This window comes from Phascolarctos cinereus, unplaced genomic scaffold, assembly GCF_003287225.1.
Source record: "Phascolarctos cinereus isolate Bilbo 61053 unplaced genomic scaffold, phaCin_HiC Scaffold_2;HRSCAF=192, whole genome shotgun sequence".
In the NCBI taxonomy this organism is placed as follows: domain Eukaryota; kingdom Metazoa; phylum Chordata; class Mammalia; order Diprotodontia; family Phascolarctidae; genus Phascolarctos; species Phascolarctos cinereus.
Window position 1 is genome coordinate 326,879,602 of NW_027555625.1, and position 23,500 is coordinate 326,903,101.

At 39.7% G+C, this 23,500-nt stretch overlaps 1 protein-coding gene across 1 annotated transcript in view; it reads left to right on the forward strand.

Moving 5' to 3' along the window:
* Window positions 1–6,485: 6,485 nt before the first annotated feature.
* Window positions 6,486–23,500, forward strand: part of PIGU (phosphatidylinositol glycan anchor biosynthesis class U) — a 126,326-nt gene continuing 109,311 nt past the window's right edge. The window contains exon 1 of the mRNA XM_020998862.2: window positions 6,486–6,662. Coding sequence (XP_020854521.1) covers window positions 6,533–6,662 — 130 coding nt within the window. The 5' untranslated portion in view covers window positions 6,486–6,532. The remainder of the gene's footprint in view (window positions 6,663–23,500) is intronic.

Below are 23,500 nucleotides of genomic sequence, written 5' to 3' on the forward strand. Positions count from 1 at the left end.
AATCCATGCTTGAGGATTACAAAGCAAGATACGAACTGCAATAGGAGAAAGGGACAAGAAATTTGAGATCAGAGGACAGGGTAGAGTTTCAGTGCCTAACCATTGGGGTTGAGATTGGAGATGAAGGAAAAATGAAGTCAGAACAGAGGTAGTATGCTGAGAATGGGCAGCAAGGTAGCACAGTTGGTAAAGTGCGGGGCCTGGAATTAGGAAGACCTAAGTTCAAATCTAACTTCAGACACTAGCTGTGTGACCCTGGGCAAGTAATTTAACCTTGTTTGCCTCAATTTACTAAACTGTAAAATGAGCTGGGAAAGGAAATGGCAAACCACTCTAGTACCTTTGCCAAGAAAACCTCAAATGGGGTCATGAAGAGTTGGACAAGACTGAAACAACTGAATAACAACAACAGTGTCCTGAGAAAGTACTGAGGGGTGAAAGGATTGGAGGTCTCCATGATGGTGAATAATAGGTTTAGGAGGGATGAGGCATAGTAAGAGATATAATGAAAAGAAGTTATGGTCAAATTAGGGAAATGGTACACTTGTGGGTATTGGTGAGATCCAGTGTGCGACCATCCATATGTGAGGCTGAGGTGAAGTGATTGAGTAGCTCATGGGACTTAAGGAGGCTAGGAATTAGAAGGTTAGAGAGCTCAAGGGAGCATCTGTATATATGTAAATATATATTTAAATGTAAATATACCTAATAATTTTACATATATATATATATATAGTATAGAGAATAGGCTTAGAATCAGAAGATACAGATTCTACTCTCAGCTGTTACTTACTACCTGTTGGTGACCCTGAGGAACTCAGTATAACTCTACGCCTTAGTTTCCTCATCTGTAAAATTGGGGATACTGATATTTGCACTACTTACCTTTAAGATTATACCAATAGGAGTTATACTTGAAGTATTGACAGGATCTCAGATTTGGAAGGGAACCTCAGAGCTCTTCTAGTCTAATCCAAACATAACTATGAATGCCCACCCCAAGATCCTTAACAAGTGTCCATCCAACTTCTGCTTTGGAAGAAGTGCACTTCCTCTTGAAGCATTCCATTTCCCTTTGGGCCCTTTCTGATTATTCCTGTTTTTCCTTGTGTAATTCCTGTCTCAAAGGCCACTGGTATCAAGCACTCCTCATTGGTGGAGAGGACCCTACCCTGCTGAGTGCAAGAGACTGCCAGCCTTCTTCATTCTTTGAGTTTTGAATCTTCTTTGGGACTCTTCAAGCTTGAGTCTCTTTGGAGGCTAGAAGATGGAGACTTCCATCTTCAAGAGGGAAGATGGGAGAGGCCAACCTCACTTAAGGCTACTGAAAGAAAAGACTCTGGGAAGACATGAGAGGAGTGGGAGGGGTTCTATCTTGTACCCATGCCCAGCTTGCAGCTCTAGAGACCATGGGGAGTTTCTACTTGAGTGAGGTCTAGAACTCTCCGTCTTGATTGAGCTGAATTACCTCAATCCCAATAGGAAGGGCTCCTTCACTCAGTATTATCTGGTATATTTTCTCCTATATATACCTTCTCTGATGTGGATAAATGTGGTTCTTTGCTATTTGCTATATGTACTCATTGTGGGACTGGTATTTGGTCAAGCCTTGGATATAAAGCTTGGGGGTTCTCCTTCCCCCCACAGTGATCAGAAGTTAGATTGAACCTGATCATATCCCCTAGAATAAAAATATCTAAAGGAGCAGATAAGATATAATTCCAGCCCTTTACCCCCTCTCTCTGAGGGGAGCAGAGTGGCCTCTAGCCCCTACCTCCTGCTTCCCCTCCTGGCAAGAATTAAAGACTCCCTTGGAAGGAGAAGTTTAGAGATGTCTGTTCTGCTTCCCTTCACACAATAACACTCCCCTACTACAGGTAGGGGGTTGAGCCCCTTGCAACACGTGGGCTTCTCCACATGTAGGGCCCACTCTGAACTTGTATAAAGCGAAAACCTTCCTTGCTACCATTTTTCCCTATTGTCTGTTTCTAGACCTGTGGTTTGCGGCCAGACAGGACGGGTCTTATACCACATCCCCAGGGATTGTTTCATTCGTTGTACATGTATCTCTATTACCTACACAGTGCTTGACACATAGTTAGGGCTTAAGGAATGCTTATTCATTATTGCTCTATCCTATACACTTGCTGTAATTGTACAAACCCTGTTTCCCCACACTTCTCTGACTATTCACTTGTTCCTGACCCACCTCCCCATCCCCCATCTCCAATGTACCACTTAAGATCTCCTCATCCCTCCTACTGTGCTCTGTGGAATACTTTCTCCATAGGTCACAAATTTGCTTTCATCTTTTCCTTTCTCATTCCTTTCATCTTCTTGCATTCTCTTTGAACTAACTCCCTCCTGATGACACAGCTAGCTTTCTTTTTCAGAACTGATTGCATTTTCTCTCATACCCCCTGAATTACTAGTCACAATGGTGGAGTCAGCATAGTACTTGCTCCCCATTGCTACTTCCAATCTCTACCTCTACTACCATCATTCAATAACCTTTCTTCCTTTGAGGTTTATTCAATTAATATCTATCAGTCAAAGGATATTCTTCTAGCTGTTATCTTCCGACCTCTAGAACACTCTCCTTTCTTTGTCAGTAGGTTCAGTACCTGACTTACAGGACTTTTTATCTCCCCCAACTCATGCCCTCATACTAGGAGTCTTCAACATATTGATACTATACTAAACATTCTAATTTCCTAATTCTTCAACTTACTCATTTCTCATGACCTACTCCCCCACCTCATCTCAGCTATAGATGGTCATACTCTTGCTCATCATCACTCACAAGTGTTTCACTTTCATGTTCATGAAATCTGATATTCCTTTATCTGATTATAATTTGTTTAATTTTACCTGTCCCTTTATCTTTCAACTCTTAACTTCGTTCATCTCTATCATGACTTCCAATCCTTCTACATCACAGTTCTTTCCTTGGCTATCACCCCTGCACTGGCTATACTATTCCTCCTTCCCCAAATTTGATTCCTTGGTGAACCAATTCAACTCTGTACTATCCTCTTCTCTTGAATTCTTTGCCCTTATGTACTGTCACTGATCTTTCATTGCCAAGCCACAGTCTTAGATTGCTCCCACCATCTGCGACCTTCTTCCTACTGATACATGAAGCTGGCAAAACCACAAAACCATGCTGATTGAGTCCAGTACAAATTTATGTTACACAATTTCAACTGGGCCCCTCAGGTAATCCTTTTATACCTCTCTAATCAATTCACTATCCCACTCACCACAGCAAATCTTTTTTCTTTTTTCAAATTTTTTCATCCCTCCCCAAAATGTTCATGGTTCTTCCTCCTCTTACCCTGTCGGTTGAGAACACTGCTTCATAGTTTATTGAAAAAAATTGAGGCAATTGGCCAGTAAACTGCCTTTTCTCCCCGTTTTCTTATCTTACCCAGATGCCTTCTGCCACAATCTCCTCCTTTTCTCCTCTCTAACATAAAGAGGTGGCTCTTCTCCTTGCCAAGACAAATTCTTTTACTTACATGCACAAGTGATCCCATTCCATCCCATTTTATCTAGCAGATTACCTCATCATTCCTACTCTCTATTTCCCTATCAGTTGCTTCACAAACATGCCCATTTCTCCCTCATCCTCAAAAAACCCTTACTTGATCCAACCATCCCCATTAGTTATTATCCTCTCTCTTCCTTTTCATGGCTAATCTCCTTGAGAAGGCTGTTCACAATAGTCATTTCCACTTTCCTCCTACTCTCTTCTTAACACTGCAGTCTGGCTTGGGATCTCGATATTTAACTGAAACCACCCTCTTCAAAGTGACTGATGATTTCTTTAATTGCCAAATCTAATGGCCTTTTCATAATCTTCATTCTTCCAGACTTCTCTAAAGCCTTTGACACTATCAGTCATGCTTTTTGATACTCCCTTTTCTCTAGGTTTTCACGACATTGGTTCTCTTCCTATATGTCTGACTGCTCCTTCTCAGTTAATTGGGATTGAGGTAATTCAGCTCAATCAAGACAGAGAGTTTTAGATATCACTCAAGTAGAAACTCCCCATGGTCTCTAGAATAGCAAGCTGGGCATGGGGACATGATGAAGGAATACAAGTTCCTCAGTTGGATCTTAATTCATGTCGTTCCTACTAACTGTTGATGTCCCACAGGTTTCTGTCCTGGCCCTCTTCTCTTCTCCCTGTATTCTATTTCACTTGACTATCTTATCAGCTCCCACGGTGTCAATGATCATTTCTGTGTTGATTCTCAGATCTATTCATCCATTACTAACCTCTCTCCTGATCTCCAGTCTTACATATCTAACCACTTATTGGACATCTCAGAACTAAATGTTCTGTAGGTATATTAAACTCAATGAATCTGAATCTGAACTCTTTATCCTTACCTCGCAACCTTCCCTTCTTCCTAACTTCCCTATTTCTCAGGATGGTGGAGGACAACACCAATTCAACTCAACTCCTCACTCTCTCTCACCCTCCCTAGCCAATCTGTTACCAAGTCCTATCAATTCACCTTTGAAATATCTCTAGTATACTCCTCATTCTTTCCTCTGACACCACCACCACTCTGGTGCAGGCCCTTATCACCTCATGCTTGGATTTTTGCAATCGTCTTTTGGTAGGTTTCCCTGCTTTAAGTCTCTCTTTACTCCAGTCCATCTGCCATCATGCGTCAAAGTGGTCTTCCTAAGGTGTAGATTTGACCACGTCACTCTCTTTTTCAGTAAACTCCACTGGCTCCATATTTCCCCCAGGATCAGATATAAAATCCTCTGTTTGCTTTTCAAAGCCCTTCATAACTTGACCCCTCCCAACTTTTCTAACCTTCTTACACTTTATTCCTTTTCACTTACTTTTTTTTTGGGGGGGGGTTGGGCAATGAGGGTTAAGTGACTTGCCCACGGTCACACAGCTAGTAAGTGTTATGTGTCTGAGGTGGGATTTGAACTCAGGTCCTCCTGAATCCAGGGCAGGTGCTCTATCCACTGGGCCATCTAGCTGCCCCTCTTTTCACTTTATAAACCAGTGACACTGGCTTCCTTGATACTCCTCCCAGAAGACATTCTGTCTCCTGATCTGTGCATTTTCATTGTTAGCCTCTCATGTTTGGAATGCTCTCCCTCCTCTTTTGACTCTTGAATTCCCTGGTTTTCTTCAAATCTCAGCTAAAATCCGACTTTCTGCAAGAATAGTTTGAGTGCCTTTTCTCTGAAATCACCTCTACTTTATCCTGAATATATTTTTTTGTGCATAATTGTTTGCATATTGTCTCACTATTAGATTGTGTGCTTCTAGAGGGTAGGGACTCTTAGCTTTGTATCCGTAAGGGTTAGTACACTGTTTGGAACCTGGTGTTTAAGAAATGCTTTTTAACTTGGGAGTATAGACTATTTTTGCTTTTTCTTTGTGTTTGCAGTGCTTAGCACAGCCCTGGCACAGAGTAGGGATGGCTGACTGAACCTGTCACTATTTCTAAAGGCTTTCTAACTAATGCTAGGTCATTACATTAACACCTTCTCTGGAATATATCCTATTAGATAGTTACCTAGACTAGAGCATCCAGACATTAGATGACTCGTCCAGGATCACAGCCTGTATGCATCAGAGCCGGGACACAAGTTCAGGTCTTACTGGCTCCAAGGCCAGCTCTTTATCCACTATGCTACGATGACTTTACACAACTAATCAACATGTCAGTGCTTTGCACCATGCAGTGTTGCAGGTACAAGTACAAAGAAACAAACAGTCCCTTCTGGTGATGAATGAGCTTACATTTTAACCGGGAGGCAACATGTACATAGTGAGGCTTTAACAGATGCTTGTGGATTGATTAATTGGTTAAAGTATGTATACATGTAGAATACATAGCTCAGGCTCATTAGGGTGAAGGGGCTATCTGGGAGGCTTTCATGGGGAGATGACCCTCAGAATCTGGGCTGGGACAGAAATGTCCCTGGGCCTGGGATCAGGAAACCTGAATTCCGGCTCTGTTCATGATTTAACTGGATAACCCTGAGGTCTGCCGCTCTTCAAAGGCCTCAATCTACAGGTTCAAAAAGATGATTCCTAAATCTCCGCCGAGCTTTTATGCTCCACGTTTCCCAGCCCCGTGCCCTTGCCTTAGACCCCGGAGACGTGCCTTTCGACAGCACCACGTGGTTGCAGATACAAGTACAAAGGGTTTGGAAGAGACGCGCAACAAGCGCCCTCTCCAGGTCTCTAACGAGCAGTGGAGCAGAGAATCTCCGTCTCAGCCCACAAGGCCTACGAACTGGGACAAAAGAGTTGCGCCACGAGAATGAATGATCCCTCCTCGCTGTCCGTCGTTCAGGCCCTGCCACGGCCAAGGAATTCTGGGAGTCGTAGTTTCTTGCCTAAGGTACCCCCTTATCCGTCGTGGTGCCCACCTTGGCGGGAAGAACTACAGCGTAGGGCGCATGCTCTATGCGGAACCCCGCACCACCTAGCGTCGACCCCGCCCTGCTCCGCGCGCCTGCCTGTTCTCCCGCCCCCGCTAACATGGCGGCTCCTCTGGCCCTGGTGCTGGTGGCTGCCGTCACTGTGCGGGCTCTGCTTTTTCGCTCCAGCCTAGCCGACTTCATCTCCGAGAGGGTGGAGGTGGTGTCCCCACTCAACGCCTGGAAACGAGGTGAGTCTGTGCAGGACAGCTCCGCCTCCGGACGCCCGGGACCCGGCCCCGCCCCCGCTCTGGCCCCTCCTCAGCAGGCGCTGTGAGGCTGGGGCTGGGGAAGGCAGAGAAGAGAGGAGCGTTCCGGTCCCGGGGGCTCTGCTGCCCCCTCCCCTGCGGAGCGGGTGGTGGTGGTGGTGGTGGTGGTGGCCCGAGCTTGGGTGGGCCCATCGAAGGCCGGGGGGGGGGCGGGGAGGGAACCTGCGCCTCTATCTCCCGGGATGGAGGATGGGGAAGGGGCCGCAGGGCCATTGAATATAGAGGGTGTGGCCCCTAAAACCTGGGGCATGTTTTTAGGCCAGACCCTCCTCCCATCCCACTGGGAGCCTAGCCCAGAAAGGCTACCCGTGGTGACTGTGGCCCTGAGCCTGGGGGGGGGGGTGTTCCACCTATTCCTGTCCCCTGCTTTCCCAGTCAAGGAAGAGGGCGTGGCCGTCGGGGGAGGGGGCGTGCCTTGTGGAAGTGCCCCACCTCCAGTGCTTGGGTCTTGGTGAGTCTCCTCCCCCAGCCAGGGACCCCTGGGCAGGAGTGGAGGATGATGCGTAGCCCTCAGCTTTCTGGGGAGGTTCGTGGATGGGGTTATTGAGTACCGGGGCTCTGGAAGAGTGGGCTGATTTGAAATAATACCCCAGTACCACCCTCCGCTCTTTCTTCCATTCATTCAATTAAGCTGTACTGCAAAGAATCACTGTGCAGTGGACTCTTGAGGAGATTCTGGGCGTGGCTATGGAGCTTCAATTTCTTCATGTAAAAGCAAATTGTTGGAGTAGATGATCTCTAGGATTTCATTTAACTCTGGATCCTTTGATCCTAAAATTGGGAGGGAGCCAGTGGAGATGTATGTGTCAAGAACGGAACATGCACTTCTGTGGAAATCCAGGAAGAACGATAACATTTTTAAGGATAAAAGAAGAGAAATAGAAGTGTTGTTATGGGAATATATACTACAGACCAACTGGCCTGGAGTTCCTGATACATATCTCAAAATTCAATTAAATTAAAAGTATTTATTATGCACCAATAAATATGTATTGACTGATAAGAAGTTAGACTTGGAATCAGGAAAGCATGGGTTCATGTTCAACCTCTGACCCTTGCTATGTCATTTAACTTTCATATCTCAGGCAAATCCTTATGGCATATGTACTTATATGAACGAATGTATGAATGAGTGAAAAATTAAGTGTTTATTATGTGCCAGACACTATATTAAGTACTAAGACTGCAAATTTTAAGAAGACAGTCCTTGCTCTCAGAGTTTTCATTTTCCTAGATGGAAAATAACACTGAAACTAGATAGAGTAGTTATTGGGAGAACTCAGCTATCAGGAAATCTGCCATTCCTAACTTTCCACTAAATGCAAAATAACTAATTTTTTTAAAATTAAATTTTATTTTTTCAATCAGAAATAACCTATTCTTACCCCTCCTCCCAATTGAGAATGAAAGCCAAACAAAACCCTTGTTACAAATGTATATAGTCAAGCAAAACAAATTTCCTCATTGACCACATTTAAATAAAAAAATATAAATGTATGTAATATATATGCACATACATATCTCATTCTGTACTCTAAGTCATCTCTTATCAGAAGATGGGTAACATATTTCATCAGTAGTCATCTGAAATCTTGGCTAGTCATTATGTTTTTCAGAACTCCTAAGTCTTTCAAAGTATGTCATAATATTGTAGTCACTATATAAATTATTCTCATTGTTCTGTTCATTTCACTCTGCATTAATTCATCTAAGTCTCCCTAGGTTTCTGTCACATTTGTATACCATAAGTTGTTTAGCCAATTCCCTGTTTGATTGGCACCCCTTCAGATTCCAGTTCTTTGCCATCTCAAAAAAAAAATCTGTAAATATTTTTGTATATCCTTAGATTTTGTTTTGCTTAGGACTGCTCCCTCCTTTAATATACTCTCCCCCTAATTCCCCTTTTCCCTTTCCCATTTTTGGTCATATTTCCCTGTTTGAATGAAATATATTTCTGTACCCCATTCTGTGTGTGTAGTCCTCCTTTAATCAGTTCAGATGAGAGTTAGGTTGAAATTTCAGCTGCTTCCTTTATCCCTTCCTTGTTTGTATAGATGTCTTTTTGTGCACCCCTTTATAGCAGTGGCTCCTGTATTTGGTGTGATTCTTATTGTGGGACCTGAAAGCTCTAGGTTTTGGCTATCCTGTTTCTGGGAGTTTTGATTTTGGAATTTCTTTCAGGAGGTGACTGGTAGATTTATTTCCACTTTACCCTCTGGTTCTAAGACATCTGGGTAGTTTTTTTTTTAAAGTTGAAATATATCTTCTTGTTGTTCAGTTGTTTCAGTTGTGTCTCACTCTTTGTAACCCCATTTAGAGTTTTCTTGGCAAAGGTACTAGAGTGGTTTACCATTTCCTTCTCCAGTTTATTTTACAGATGAGGAAACTGAGGTAAACAGGGTTACGTGACTTGCTCAGAGTCACACAGCTAGTAAGCATTTGAAGTTGGATTTGAATTCAGGTCCTACTCCAGGCCTGGCAGTCTATCCATAAAAGTGCAAATAGTACGCTTTGATCTGCATTCAGACTCCTTTGTTCTTTCTCTGGATGTGGATAGCATTTTCCATCATGATTTTTTTGGAATTGTCTAAGATCCTTGTATTGCTGAGAAGAGCTAAGTCTATCAAAGTTAATCACTGCGCAGTGTTGCTGTTACTGTACACAATGTTCTCCTGGTTCTGCTCACTTCACTCAGCATCAGTCCATACAAATCTTTCCAGGTTTTTCTGAAGTCCACCTGCTCATCATTTCTTACAGCACAATAGTATTCCATTACATTCATATACCACATCTTGTTCAGCCATTCCCCATTTGATGGGCATCCCTTCAACTTCCAATTCTTTGCAAGGAGGTATAATTTAAATGCTGATTCCCTTTCTCTTTTCCCCTTTTTGGATGTTTCTCCCTGCTTTGTGTCTCGAGCTTTCCTGTACCCATAATGGTTTTTTATGGTGGTATTCTTTTTTTTGCTCATTCTTCCAACCTCCTTTCTGACTTTAGAACTGATATTAGGGCCAGGCTATGTGCACTTGTAGAGGAAAGGGCTGGGTCAATCCTATTGCTGCTTTCTTGGGGGTGGTGAGTGTTGTGTTTATTCCAGGTTCTCAGGGATAATGTAATGCACATTAGGGACCTGCAAACTTTGTGTACTTCCAAAGTGTCATGTCCAGAGCAAAATCTGATCATTGATATCCTGGTCTGAACTTTGCAATTTCCTGACCTGGGTTTGGGTAACAGTGGAGTGTTGCTAGACTAAGCCACTATTAGCAGCTGGAAAGAAATCTCTACTAGTTCAGAGTGACAGAACTGTGGGCTGGGATAAAGATTCCAGATCCTCTTTGGTTTGGAATTCCTGTCCTAATTATCCTTTTACAGATTTCTGGTTGGGCTAGAAGCTGGAGCTGAGACTCCGCTCTTCTCCGGAGGTCTGAGCCACAAAATTGCTGCTTGCTTCTGTACTTCGTCTTTGCTTGGTACAGGTACACAGACTAGGGCAGGGTGGGGAACCTACAGCCTAAAGTCCACAAGTGGCTTTCTAGGTCTTTGGGTGTGGCCTTTGCCTGAGTCCAAGTTTTAGAGAACAAACCCTTTTTTAAGGGGATTTGTTCTGTGAAGTTTGGATTCAGTGAAAGGGCCTCACTTGAGGACCCAGAGGGCCACATATGGCCTGTAGGGTATGTAGCCTCTCCTCACTTTTGTACTCAGGTTACTTTCTCAATCTGTTCTGACCTTGTGACCCAGAACTGGGTAAAAAGTGACAGCATTACTGTTTGGCACCTTTTCCCATACCCTGCAGGATGTCTGGATCTGGTATGGGTCTGAGATCTCATCTTTCCTTTTAGCATCTCCTGGCCAGACTCCATCCTATGTCTACAGGCCTCTCTGTATCCTTATGCTTAACTGGGCTTGACAAATGACTTACCATGATTTTTTCCCCCTTAAAATTTCTGATTAGGATTAGATCCAATGCATTTTCTAGATCTATTTGGACTTTTGAGAGGAGAGCTCACTGTACTTCCTGCTATTCAACCATCTTGACTCTGCTTTCTATCTAATGAATTTTTTGACTTGCTTGACTAATAGTTTCATTCCTCAAAAGGTAGAATAAGTGATGAGAGACACTAGAGTGCTAAGAACTAATTTTTAAAAACAAATTTTATTTATATCTTGGGTTTTTTTTTACAATGCCTAGATTTCTCTCATATCTTTCTCCTTGCCCCTTCTATATCCATTCCTTAGAACAAAGAATTAAAAAAAGAAAAAGATTAAAAAATCAACAGAACTGATCAATACATTGAAAAATATCTGTTACATGCAATATTCTGTAACTGTAGAAGAGTTGAGAGAGGTGTCTTCTTATGTCTCTTCTTTTGGGCCAAGCTTAGTTTTTTATAATTTCCCAATTTCAGCTTCAATCATTTTGTAGTAGTTGTTCTTTCCATTTATGTTGATGTTATCCTGAATATTGTTTTCCTGGCTCTGCTTACTTTGCATCTGTTCATGTAAATTTTTCCATACTTCTTTGTATTCATCATGTTTGTCTTTCCTTACTGTACAGCAATGTTCTATTACATTCCTGTACCATAATTTGTTTAATCATTTCCCAGTTGATCATCTGCTTTGTTTCCTTTTCTTTGTTAATTACAAAAAAGCGCTGCTGTAAATATTTTGTCAATATCTATCTGCCTTGGGAGCATATACTTGGCAGTAGATTCTCTGGGTTAAAGAGTGTAGTTAATTTTGATTGATAAGGAGAAGCTGGTTGGTGAGGTGGGTACAGGAATATTAGCATAAAGTGTCATTTTAGAGTGGGAAAGCCTAGGTATAGGTAATGAGTTCACTAGTTTATAGTAAAGCAGATTTTTTAAAAGTAAAGGTACAAAGTAAATTGGACAATATGGCCTGAGAAGGAAATTGATTGAAGAGGGATAGATAAGAGGCCAACAACATAGTTGAGAATAGTACAGATTATGAAGAAGGGAGAAGAGGTGTCTAAAGAGGGTTCTAATGTAGTTTTTGGAGAATTATCAGATGGGTTTAGATTTAAGAAGACAATATACAAAAGATGGAAGCAGAGGCATGTAACCAAGGGCAAATAAAAAATTGGGGCATGAGTTTGTAAGAATAATTTGGTTTTATGTTTATTGATGACTTAAAAATAACCATTGCTGTTACTTTGTAGTAATAGAACTTAAACCTTTAGCAAAGAGGTATAATCAAAACAAAACAACGTATTGATCATGTCTGACAAATTATGCCTTATTCTGCAGACATAATCTACCACCTCACTGCAGAAGGGAGGAAGATACGTTTCACCATCAGCACTCTGAATTCAAGATTGGTCACTGTGCCAATGAGAGCTCTGTGATCAATGTTTTCCTTTGCATTATTATGGTCCTTGAATAAATTATTATCTTGGCTGCACTTATTTCACTCTGTTCATGTATGTCTGACCAAATTTCTCTGAACTCTTAATGTGTTTCCTTTATTTTTTGATGCAGTAATATTCTATTACATTAATATACCACAATTTGTTCAACTCTTCTTGAATTAATTGAGATCTTCTTTGTTTCCAGTTTTTCTAAATAACAAAAATCACTGTTATAAATTTTTTGTAAATGGGAACTTTCCTACTCTCTTTTTTTAAGCCTCTCCCATCTCCTTTTCCCCATTGAGAAAAAGAAAAGAAAAACAAAATCTTTATAACAGATATACATAGTCAAGCCAAATTGTCATGAATCAATCATGACTAAGTCAGTCATGGCCAAAATATAAGTCTCATTCTACACCTGAGTACATCACCTCTCTGTTAGGAGTTGAGGAGCATGCTTCCTGTTTTCCAATGTTTTGATTTCCTTGGGAATTTATGCCCATTACTGGTTTCGTGAGGTCAAAGAGTGTATTCATTTTAATAACTTTTCTTGGATGGTTCCAAATGTTTTTCCAGAATAGTTTGGCCAGTCCTTAACTCTATCAACTCATCCTTCCAACATTTGCCATTTTTGTCTTTTGTTATCTTTGCCAATCTGATGAGTGTGAGGTGAAAACTTTGTGGCTTTAATTTGTATTTCTCTTATTAGTATTTTGGAGCGTTCTTTCATGTGGCTGTTGATAGTTTTAATTTCTTTTTAAAAACTATCAGAAAAGATGGGGTCCTGAATATGTTGAGACTTGCCAAATATTCTAAAGGTAATAAAAAGTTTATTTTTTGTGTGTAGTTGTAACATACATTTTTATTGATATATTTTGTCTTTTTTATGTCACCAGAATTTTTTCCAGTATCCCTTCCTTCTCATAGAGAGTCATCTCATATAACATACTGTTTTTAAAGCAAAAAAAAAAGGCAGAGGGAAAAAAAATCAGTAAAACCAATGAATACATTGAGTCTGAAAATATATGCAGTGTTCCATGCTGTCGGACCTTCTACCTCTGCAAAGGAGTGCAGCAGGGATCATCTTTTCATGTATCTCTTTTGGAGCTTGTTGTTTGTAATTTTGCAACATTTGCTTTTGATGATTATTATTATGTTCTTTCTGGTTACATTCTTGCCATCATTGTGTATATTGTTTTCTTGGCTCTGCTTACTACGCTTTGTATTAGATCATGTAAGACATGCTTCTCCACATTTGTTTATTGTTTTCTTTTAGCACAGTAATATTCCATTACATTAATTTACCACAATTTATTTAGACATTCCCAAAGTGATAGGTATCAACTTTATTTCCAGTTCTTTGCTATTACAAAAAATGCTGCTATAAATATTTTTGTACATATAGTGCCTTTTTTCATATCAGTGATTTCCTTGGTAAGCTCTGTAGTAGAATCTCATGGTTAAGGGTATGGACATTTTAATTACTTTATTTCCATAATTCCAAATTGCTTTCCAAAATGGTTATACTGATTGACAGCTCCACCAACAATGCGATGGTGTGCCTATCTTTCCACAATCCCTCCAGCATTGACTATTCCCATCTGTCATCTTTGCCAATTTGCTGAGTATGAGGTAAAACCTAAGGTTTGTTTTGATTTGGAGCATTCTTTCTTATGGTTGTTAATAGTTTGCGGTTCTTCTTTTGAGAACTGTTCATATCCTTTGACCAATTATCTCATGGGGCATGGCTTTTGATTTGTTAGTTGTTTAAATATTTTATATATCTTGGATAGAAAACCCTTATCTGAGAAATTGTATGTGAAGATTTTCCCCCTCTCTTTATCTACTTCCCTTCTTATCCTAGGTACATTAATTTTTTTGTTTAGTACCTTTTCAGTTTCATGTAATCAAAGTTATTAATTTTATCTTTTGTCATTGCCTCTCTTTATTTAAGAATACATCTTTTACCATAGCCATGAAAAATATATAAGCTGCTTTATTTTATGATCTTAAATATTAAGGTCACATACCACATAGAATTTATTCTGAGGGGAAGTAGAATATGGCATAAGGTATACTGGGTTAAGCCCAATTTTTTCCAGATTGCTTTCCAGTTTTCCTAGCAATTTTTATGAGATAAAGAGTTCCTTTCTATCTGTCCTACATTTTTATCATATTTTCTTAGTGATTTATTTATGTTTTTAGATGAGTGATGAGGCTAAAGGTAGGTACTTATGTTAATTTCCAGAACATAATATTAAAGTACCTATTTATTTGTACATGCTGCCTGTTACTATTAAGATAGAATAGGTTATTTGCATCCTGGTAGGATAACCACCCTGGTGGGTTCAGAAAATTGATTTTTTTATTCATTTGGTAATGATCAGGTTTTAGGGGGGTTGAATGATGCATGTTTATTAGACAAACTAAAATTCCAGTTTTGAAATTTACATCAAGAAATATAATTTCAAGGGGAGTTTGAATAGACAAGAGGAGAGGGTCAGGGACAGATATTTGGTGGTGGCAAGAGAAGGATGTTCTTTTTATGTCAGTTGGTCACTGTCTTCTCTTCTTAGTAAGAAGAAATGGAATTAAAATTGGAAAGCTTCACAGGGAGTAGACTCAGAGAAAAAGGAGTTGTGGGGGTTTTAGTGGATGGTGTTACTTTTGGAATGTATATATCTGCTAAGCAGACCAGAATACTTGACTCAATCCATAATAACACTGCAATTTATTCTGCTTAACACTTTGACTCTCTTTCAGTTCAACAAACATTAGGTGCCACCATGTGCAAGGTACTTTGTTAGGTACTGGCAATACAATGACAAGAATGAAAGTCTTTTTCTTCAAGGAACTTTTTGGGTGCATGATAAAATGTACACAAGTAACTATGTACAAAATACACAAATGATAATAAAAAGTAATTTCAAGAGCCGGAAGGGGCTGTTAACTGGGAAGATCAGGAGATGCCCTCCCCAGTAGGAGCTGGCGTCTAAACGGTGTCAGTGCTTTGAAGGAAGATAAAGATTCCACGAAATGGAGGGAGGGAAGGTGAACAAGCATTCTGTGTTTGGAGTGTGCAGAGCCAAGCAAGCTGATGAGGAGCAGCTAGGAAGTCCAGTTTGACTGGAATGTAGAGAACAGCAAGACTCTATGTAGAGCATTCCTCTTGTGACAGCATTGTTGTCTTTTTAAAAATTAGTTTGCAGCATATCATTTCAGTTTCTTTGATGAAATTCAAGAGGTAGCCTCATCCCCTTGACAAAATTTGGGAAGCACCCTTGTGTCTTATCAGCAACAGAGTTAAATCATTGCAAAGGGCAATTTTAAAAAAAGTTTTGTTCCCAAATTCGAGGGATGCCTTCATTTGGGGCACTTGTATTTCACTAATACAGTGTCTACAGTGCTGTATAAAGCTTGCCTTTTAAATTTATAATCCAAGAGAGATGGCATTGATATGCACACGAAAACATTTTGGGCCTGTGTGATAGATTAACGCAGAACTAGTCAGTGAAATAGAATTATAGGATCCAAGAGCTGAGTGGGGACCTTGATTTCGCCTAACCTAACTCCCTGATCAATGGATGAACCTCTTTAACATCATCTTTTACAAGTGGCCATCTGGTCTTTGAATACCTCCAATGGTAGAAAGCCCCTCATCTCATAAGGCAACACATACAACTTTTACATGACTTTGGTGACTAATGTGAGCATTTATGTTGTCTTATCCTAGATCTGATGTCATGAAAAACAGTTGTAGGTGTGGCTAGTATGAGAAAGTCGGTGAAGATTTTACAGGTCTGTGAAAACAGGTACATCCCAAGTATATTTTTTGAAACTTCTGTGTTAGGCAGTCGTGCTTAGTTATTTCCTTAACGATCTCTGCACAATGTATTGGAATATGTGTGATTTGCTTAATAATATTTGTGCTTTTAAAAATAAACTTATTTCAGAGAAGTATAAAATAGTAGTGTTTTGTGCTTTCTTAGGTTCCTTCGGCTAAATGAGTAGCTCATTTGTGGAATGATCCAAACATTTTGGAGAGCAATTTGGAACTATGCCCAAAGGGCTATAAAAATGTGCATATGCTTTGACCCAGCAATAGCACTTCTAGGGCTATATCCCAAAGAGATCATACAAATGGGAAAAGGACCCACACGTACAAAAATATTCATAGCAGCTCTTTTTGTGGTGGCAAAGAATTGGAAATTGAGAGGATGCCTATCAGTTGGGGAATGGCTGAGCAAGTTGTGGTGTATGAATATAATGGAATATTATTGTGCTATGAGAAATGATGAACAGGCTGACTTCAGAAAAACCTGGAAAGACTTGTGTGGTCTGATGCTGAATGAAGTGAGTGGAACCAAAAGAACATTGTACACAGTAATAGCCATGTTGTGCAGTGAGTAATATTGATAAACTTAACCCTTCCCAACAATATATGGATCTAAGACATTTCCAAAGGCCTCGTGATGGAAAATGCTATCCACATCCAAATTTTGAATGCAGATCAAAGCATACTATTGGCTATTTTTTTTCCTCTTCTGTTGAGTTTTGTTTCCTCTTTCTGGTGGTTCCTCCTATTGGTTCTAATTTTTACTTACAACATCACTAATGTGAAAATATGTTTAATAGGAATGTATATGTATAGCCTATGTCAGATTGTGCGCCGTCTTGGGGAGGATGGTGGGGAGGAAAGGGAGAAAAATTTTAAACTCAAAAGCATATGGAAGTGATTGTTGATAAATCAAAATAAATTAATTAAAAAATCTTTTAAAAAAATGAGTAGCTCATTTTTTAGTTAAGCTTTTTTCTTAATCATTGTAATATTTTATGGTGATAGTTTGTAGCATCTGACAGTCTCCACTTGTGTGCATCTTGTAGCAATGTATATTTTTAACATATCCAAAACCTGGATGGTATGGTTATTCAGTATTGTGGAAAATGTATTGCAGGATCAGAGGTGTAAGAAAAAAAAAGAATGAGGCAAAGGAATGGAGTAATAAAATATCTTGGCTACATTAGTGTTGCATTCAAAACAAATGATAGAATCATAAAGTCTCAGAGCAGGAGCAGTGGTTTTTAACCTGGAGTCAGTGAACTTAAAAAAATTATTTTTATGACTTTATTTCAATAGAATTAATTTTCTTTGTAATCCTATGTGTTTTATTTTATGCATTGAAAAACATTCTGAAAAGGGATTCGTTGACTTCATTAGACTGCCATGATTGAAAAAAAAAAGAGATCTAGATCAATCCTAACTTGAAGCATGAATGGCCTCAATAATATCCCCAACAAATAGACATTTAATCTCTGCTTAAACTTCTATAGTGACAGAAAGTGTGCTGTCTCATAGGGCAGCCCATTCATTCCATTATTGGGCAGCTATAACAATTAGAATTGTTCAATAGTGGTAGTTCTTTCTTATATAAAGCTAAAATCTTACTCCCTAAAACTTTCACCCAGCGGTCATAGTTCTTCTCTCTGGGTCTCAGTAGGGTCACAGAACTGGAAGTACATCAGAGGCTTGTAATAGAATCACCCCATACCTGATTCTATAATATACCTCAAAAGTTACCATCCAATTTTTCTTTAAGCACCCCAAAAAGGAGTAAAACCACTACTTTCTGAGGCATTACATACCGTTTTTAGACAATTTCTGACATAATACTATCTCACTATAACTTCACACATGTTCTTAGTTCTGTTGACTAGTGCCAAGCAGAACAGGTCTAATCCATCTCCCATGTGATGGGAGATACTTCAGATACTTCGGACTCTTCAGATACTTCAGGAAAGCTCTATTTATCCCTCTCACTCTATCCTTCTGTCCTCTACCATCTCAGTAGTCCTTTTCCAGATGTGCTCCAGCTTAATGTCCTTAATGTTCTTAAATTGTGGTAAATAGAAATAAACACGTTTCTGATTTAGTCTGACCAGGGTAGAGGACAGTGGGACTGTCTGAATGAGCTTTTTTGATTTTCATGTTGTATTGCCACTATATTCTCTTTCACCTCTGTTTCACAGGAAGTGACCTATCTTCTTACTGAGACAAACCCCTCTATATGCACAAGTGATTCTATTTCATCCTGTATTTTCCAGCAGATAGGCTGCTCTGTCATCCCCACTTTAACTTATCTTCAGTGTCTTCTTGTCTGTTGTCTTCTTCCCTACTGCCTACAAACATACTCATGTGTCCCATCCTCAAAAAACTCACTTGATTCATCCATTCCCACTAGCTATCATCCCCTATCTCTTTCTTTTTACAGTTAAACTTGAGAAATCCATCATTCAAACGAAACCACTCTTTCCAAAGTGACTAAGAGTCCATTAATTGCCAAATCTATTGGCCTTCTCTTACTCTGAATCCTTCTTGACTTCTCTGCAGCCTTTGACACTATTGATTACCCTCTTCCCTTTTATACTCTCTCTAGGTTTCAGGGCATTACTCTTTCTTGATTTCCTTCCAACTTATCTGCCTTTTCTTTTTTAGTTTTCTTTGCTTTGTCTTCATCCATGTCATCCTTGCTAACTGTGAGTGTCTCATAGGTTCTGTCCTGGCCCTCTTCTCTTCTCTCTCTATAGTATTTCATTTGATATCATCAATTCTTGTGGATTCCATTATCATTTCTATGCTGATGATTCTCAAATCTACTTATCCAGCCCTAATTTCTCTGTTGATGTCCAGTCTCACATCTCCAGTTGCTTATTGGACATCTCACTTTTTATTCTGTAGACATCTTAAACTCAACATTGTCCAAATTTGAACTCTGAACTAATTATCTTTCCCCCTAAACCCTTCCTCTTACTGTTGAAGGTACCACCCAGTTATCTAAGCTTCCAACCTAAGTGTCATCCTTGACTTCTCATCCTCTGTCATTCTCTATATCCAATCTGTGGTCAAGACTTATTGATTTTACCTTGTAACAAATCTTGTAACCCCCTTCTCCCCTTTGACACTGCCATTGCCTTGGTGCAGACCTTATCACCTCATGCCTTTTTTTGTTTTAAATTAATTTATTTTTACTTTTCAACAATCACTTTCATAAGCTTTTGAGTTTTAAATTTTCTCCCCCTCCCTCCCCAAGACAGCATGCAATCTGATATAGACTTAACATATGCATTCCTATTAAACATATTTTCACATTAGTCATGTTGTAAAGAAGAATTAGAACCAATAAGAGGAACCGCAAGAAAGAAGAAACAAAACAGAAGGAAAAAAAATCACAAATAGTATGCTTTGATCTGCATTCAAACTCCATAGTTCTTTCTATGTGGATAGCATTCTCCATCATGAGACTTTTGGAGATGTCTTAGATCCTTGCATTGCTGAGAAGAGCTAAGTCTGTCAAAGTTAGTTATCACACAACGTAGTTGTTACTGTGTACAACGTTCTCCGGGTTCCGCTCACTTCACTCAGTATCAGTCCATACAAGTCTTTCCAGGTTTTTCTGAAGTCCACTTGCTCATCATTTCTTATAGCACAATTGCATTCCATTACATTCATATACCACGACTTGTCCAGCCATTCCCCGATTGATGGGCATCCTCTCAATTTCCAGTTCTTTGCCACCACAGCAAGAGCTGCTATAAATGTTTTTGTACGTGTGGGTCCTTTCCCATTTTTATTATCTCTTTGGGATACAGCCCTAGAAGTGCTATTGCTGGGTCAAAGGATATGCACATTTTTATAGCCCTTTGGGCATAGTTCCAAATTGCTCTCCAAAATGGCTGGATCAGTTCACAACTCCACCAACAATGCATTAATGTTCCAATTTTCTCACATCACCTCATGCCTTTTGACTTTTGCTATAGCCTCCCTGCCTCAAGTTACCCTCTTCAGTCTATTTGACCATCAGCTATCAAAGAGATCTTCCCTAAGTATTGGCCTGACCATGTCACTCCAACCCCGCCCCCCAATAAATCCAGTGACTCTTTATTATTTTCAAGATCAAATATAAAATCTTTGGCATTCAAAGCTCTTCATAACTTTCTCCCTACTTCCCACATGTTTACAGTCTCCTTATATTTTGTTCTCACCTGTATACTCTACATGCCAATGACATGCTATTCCTAAAACAAGACAATTTGTTTCTTAACTTTGGACATTTTTATTGGCTGTCCCCTAGGCCTGGAATGCTTTCCCTCCTCATATTTTCCCCTTGGCTTTCTTCAAGTTCCAGCTAAAATTCTACCTTCTATCGGCAGCCTTTCTTTATCTTCCTTAATTTTAGTGCCTTCCTTCTGATGTTTATTTCCAATTTATCCTCTACATGTTGTTTGCATGTACAAACAAGTGTAGCTTTTTCAGATCTTTTTGGATCCTGAATCTGCCATTCGTGATGTTAACTCCCTCTCGGTGTTGTGTCATCCACAAATTTGACAGGTCTACCATTTATAATTTCATCCAGATCATTGATAAAAATATAAAATATAAAATAGCACAAGGTACTAGATTTATCTAGTACTAGATTCTTGGGGCACTTGACTAGAAACCTTTCCTAGTCTGAAATAGACTCCTTAATGACAAGTCCTGAGGATTCAACAGATTGTGAATTAACTTTATGATTACATAGCTTATATTGATTCATTTTGTTCATAGGTAAAGCATTAAAGACTATCAAAAATGTTTTGCTTGAAATCTGTAGTATTAATTTGTAGGTTTGTAGATAGATCTATCAATCTAGTAACTATCAGAAAAAGGAAATGAGGTTAGTTTGGCATGACCTATTAAAATTTTTTTGTCTTATTTTTGTTGACACCTTCTGTCTTTATAACACCTTACTTTTTGAATGCATCCTTTCCTTCTCTCCACCAAGCCATTATTTATTACAAAGGTTAAAAAATAAAGAGGAAAAAAAGGCAGTTAAGCAAAATTAAATTAATACATTGACTATGTCTGACAGTTTATGCAATATTTCATATACTCTGACTCTTACCTCTGCAGTGAAAGAGAGGTAAAACACATCTTCTCAACATTTCTCTAGGGCTAAGCTTGGTAATATAATTATGCAACATTGAATTGAATTTTTTAATTTATATTATTATAGTTATTGTACATATTGTCTTTCTGTTCTGCTTATTTCACTCTGCATTATCAGTTCATTTACGTCTTCTCATGCTTTGAATTCTTCCTAATTGTCATTTCTCTTTACACAATAATATTCCATCTCCTTAATGAAAAAAAAAAAAGAAAACGTGTTTAGCTAGTCCCTTATTTATGGACATCTACTTTACGTCATTTTTGTAGTCACAAAAAAAGTGCTGCTGTTTAGTGTATATGGGGCAGTCCTGCCTTGGACCTTCTTGGTGTATATTCCCAGTAGAAGGACCTATAAGATTAAAGGATATGGTATAAACTCTTCTTAATGAACTGTTTTTGAGATCATTACTTTCTTTTCAGATATACATGAACTGTCCTTTTAATAAAAAAATCTATGGAATTTTGCCGGGAATCAAAGTTAATTTTACCAGCCATTTAACTTGAGGATTTTGGGGGTTTTTTTCTATTTTTTGAAAATTAGTACATTTGCCTTTTGTACTGTAGTTCTTTTCCATTCTTCAAGATCTTCAAGACCACTGGCAGTGGCTTAACAAATATATCCATCAGTTCTTTCAGTACCCTGGGATATTGTTTGCCATGGTTTGGTTACTTAAATTTATTCAGAATGGGCCGGTGCTCTCTTAGACATTTTTTAATCTTGCTTTTAGCTCCTTATTACTTTTTTATTCCGTCATTTACAATTCAAAGTTAGTTCTTGGCAGAGAAAATAGAAGTGAAATCAATAGATATTCCTTTTCTCTGTCATCTTGTTATTGTTGATCCATCCATCCGAAACACAAATCCCTTTTGAGGACTTCACTTTCTATTTTCCACAGAAAATGGAGGCCATATACCGAGAGCTCCCTCTTTTTCTCTGCTCTTTGTCTCAGAATGCTTTAATATCATCCCCCTTTCTTTCTCCAGTCTCTGAGGAAGAGACAGTCCTACTTACTAGGGTCTAACATCCTTTACTTATACTTGTGATCCTGTTGACTTCTATCTTCTTCAGCAGATTGCTTCTACAATCATATATTCTTTCTAATCTTCTGACATTCCTAATCTACTGGTTCCTTCCCTGCTTCCTATAAATAACCCCAGGTTCCAGTTCTTCCCAACCTTAAAACATTCTGGAGAAGCAGAGGGGCGGAGCCAAGGTGGCAGAGTGAAAGCAGTGACTTGCTTGAGCTCTCCCCCAAACCCTTCAAATATCAGTAAAACAATGGCTCTAAACAAATTCTAAAGCAGCAGAACCCACAAAAAGACAGAGTGAAACAAATTTCCAGCCCAAGAGAGCCTGGATGGTTGATCAGAAAGGCATATTGGGCCGGGCTGGGAGAGGAGGGCATGGGCACACAGGCTGCAGCGAACCTGGAGCAGGCCTCAGAGGACTGAATCGCAGGCAGCTGTTGCAGATTCCAGACTTCTCAACCAGGAATGCCAAAGACAATTTAGAAGGTCAGTGGGAAAAGTCTGTTTCTGCGGTACTGAGAGAGGAAAGTGGGATCTCAGAGCCAGTTCCAGAGCACAGAGCACGGGCTCCAGGGTGGTAGCTGCGTCCTGAGCTTCCAGCCTACAGACTGAGGGGGAATCGAGTGGCTGATCAAAGGGGGATTGCAGGGATCTCTTTGCCATTGCTGAGGCAGGAATCTCTTGCTTTGCCTGTGTTTGGATCTGGGTCACAGTTCTAGGCGGCAGTGCTGGGGTGAGGAGGAACGCTGGCATGGTGGAACTTGGAGTGGCTGTGGAGAGGAACCCTTCCTCACAGTTACAGGACAGAAAGGAATATTTGTGGTCACAGGCCAGGAAAGGAGTAAACACCTCGCCCCTTATCATACCACCTTGGAAGAACTGAAAATTTACAGGTCCCTAGAAGTATCTTTGAAAACAGCTGTACAAACCCCTGAAGCTTGGGACAGTACATTCTCCACATTAGAAGCAGACTTTTACCTTAACAAAGAGTTTAAAACTCAAGTAATTGGCTAGGATCATGAGCAAAAAGAGTCAGACTATATCATCTTACTTTGGTGACGAAGAAGATCAAAACATACAACCGGAAGAAGACAACAAAGTCAAAGCTCCTACATCCAAAGCCTCCAAGAAAAATATGAATCAGTCCCAGGCCTTGGAAGAGCTCAAAAGGGATTTTGAGAAGCAAGTAAGAGAAGTAGAGGAAAAACTGGGAAGAGAAATGAGAGTGATGCAAGAAAATCATGAAAAACAAGTCAACAGCTTGCTAAAGGAGACCCAAAAAAATACTGAAGAAAATAACACCTTAAAAAATAGCCTAACCCAAATGGCAAAAGAGGTCCAAAAAGCCAATGAGGAGAATGCCCTAAAAAGCAAAAT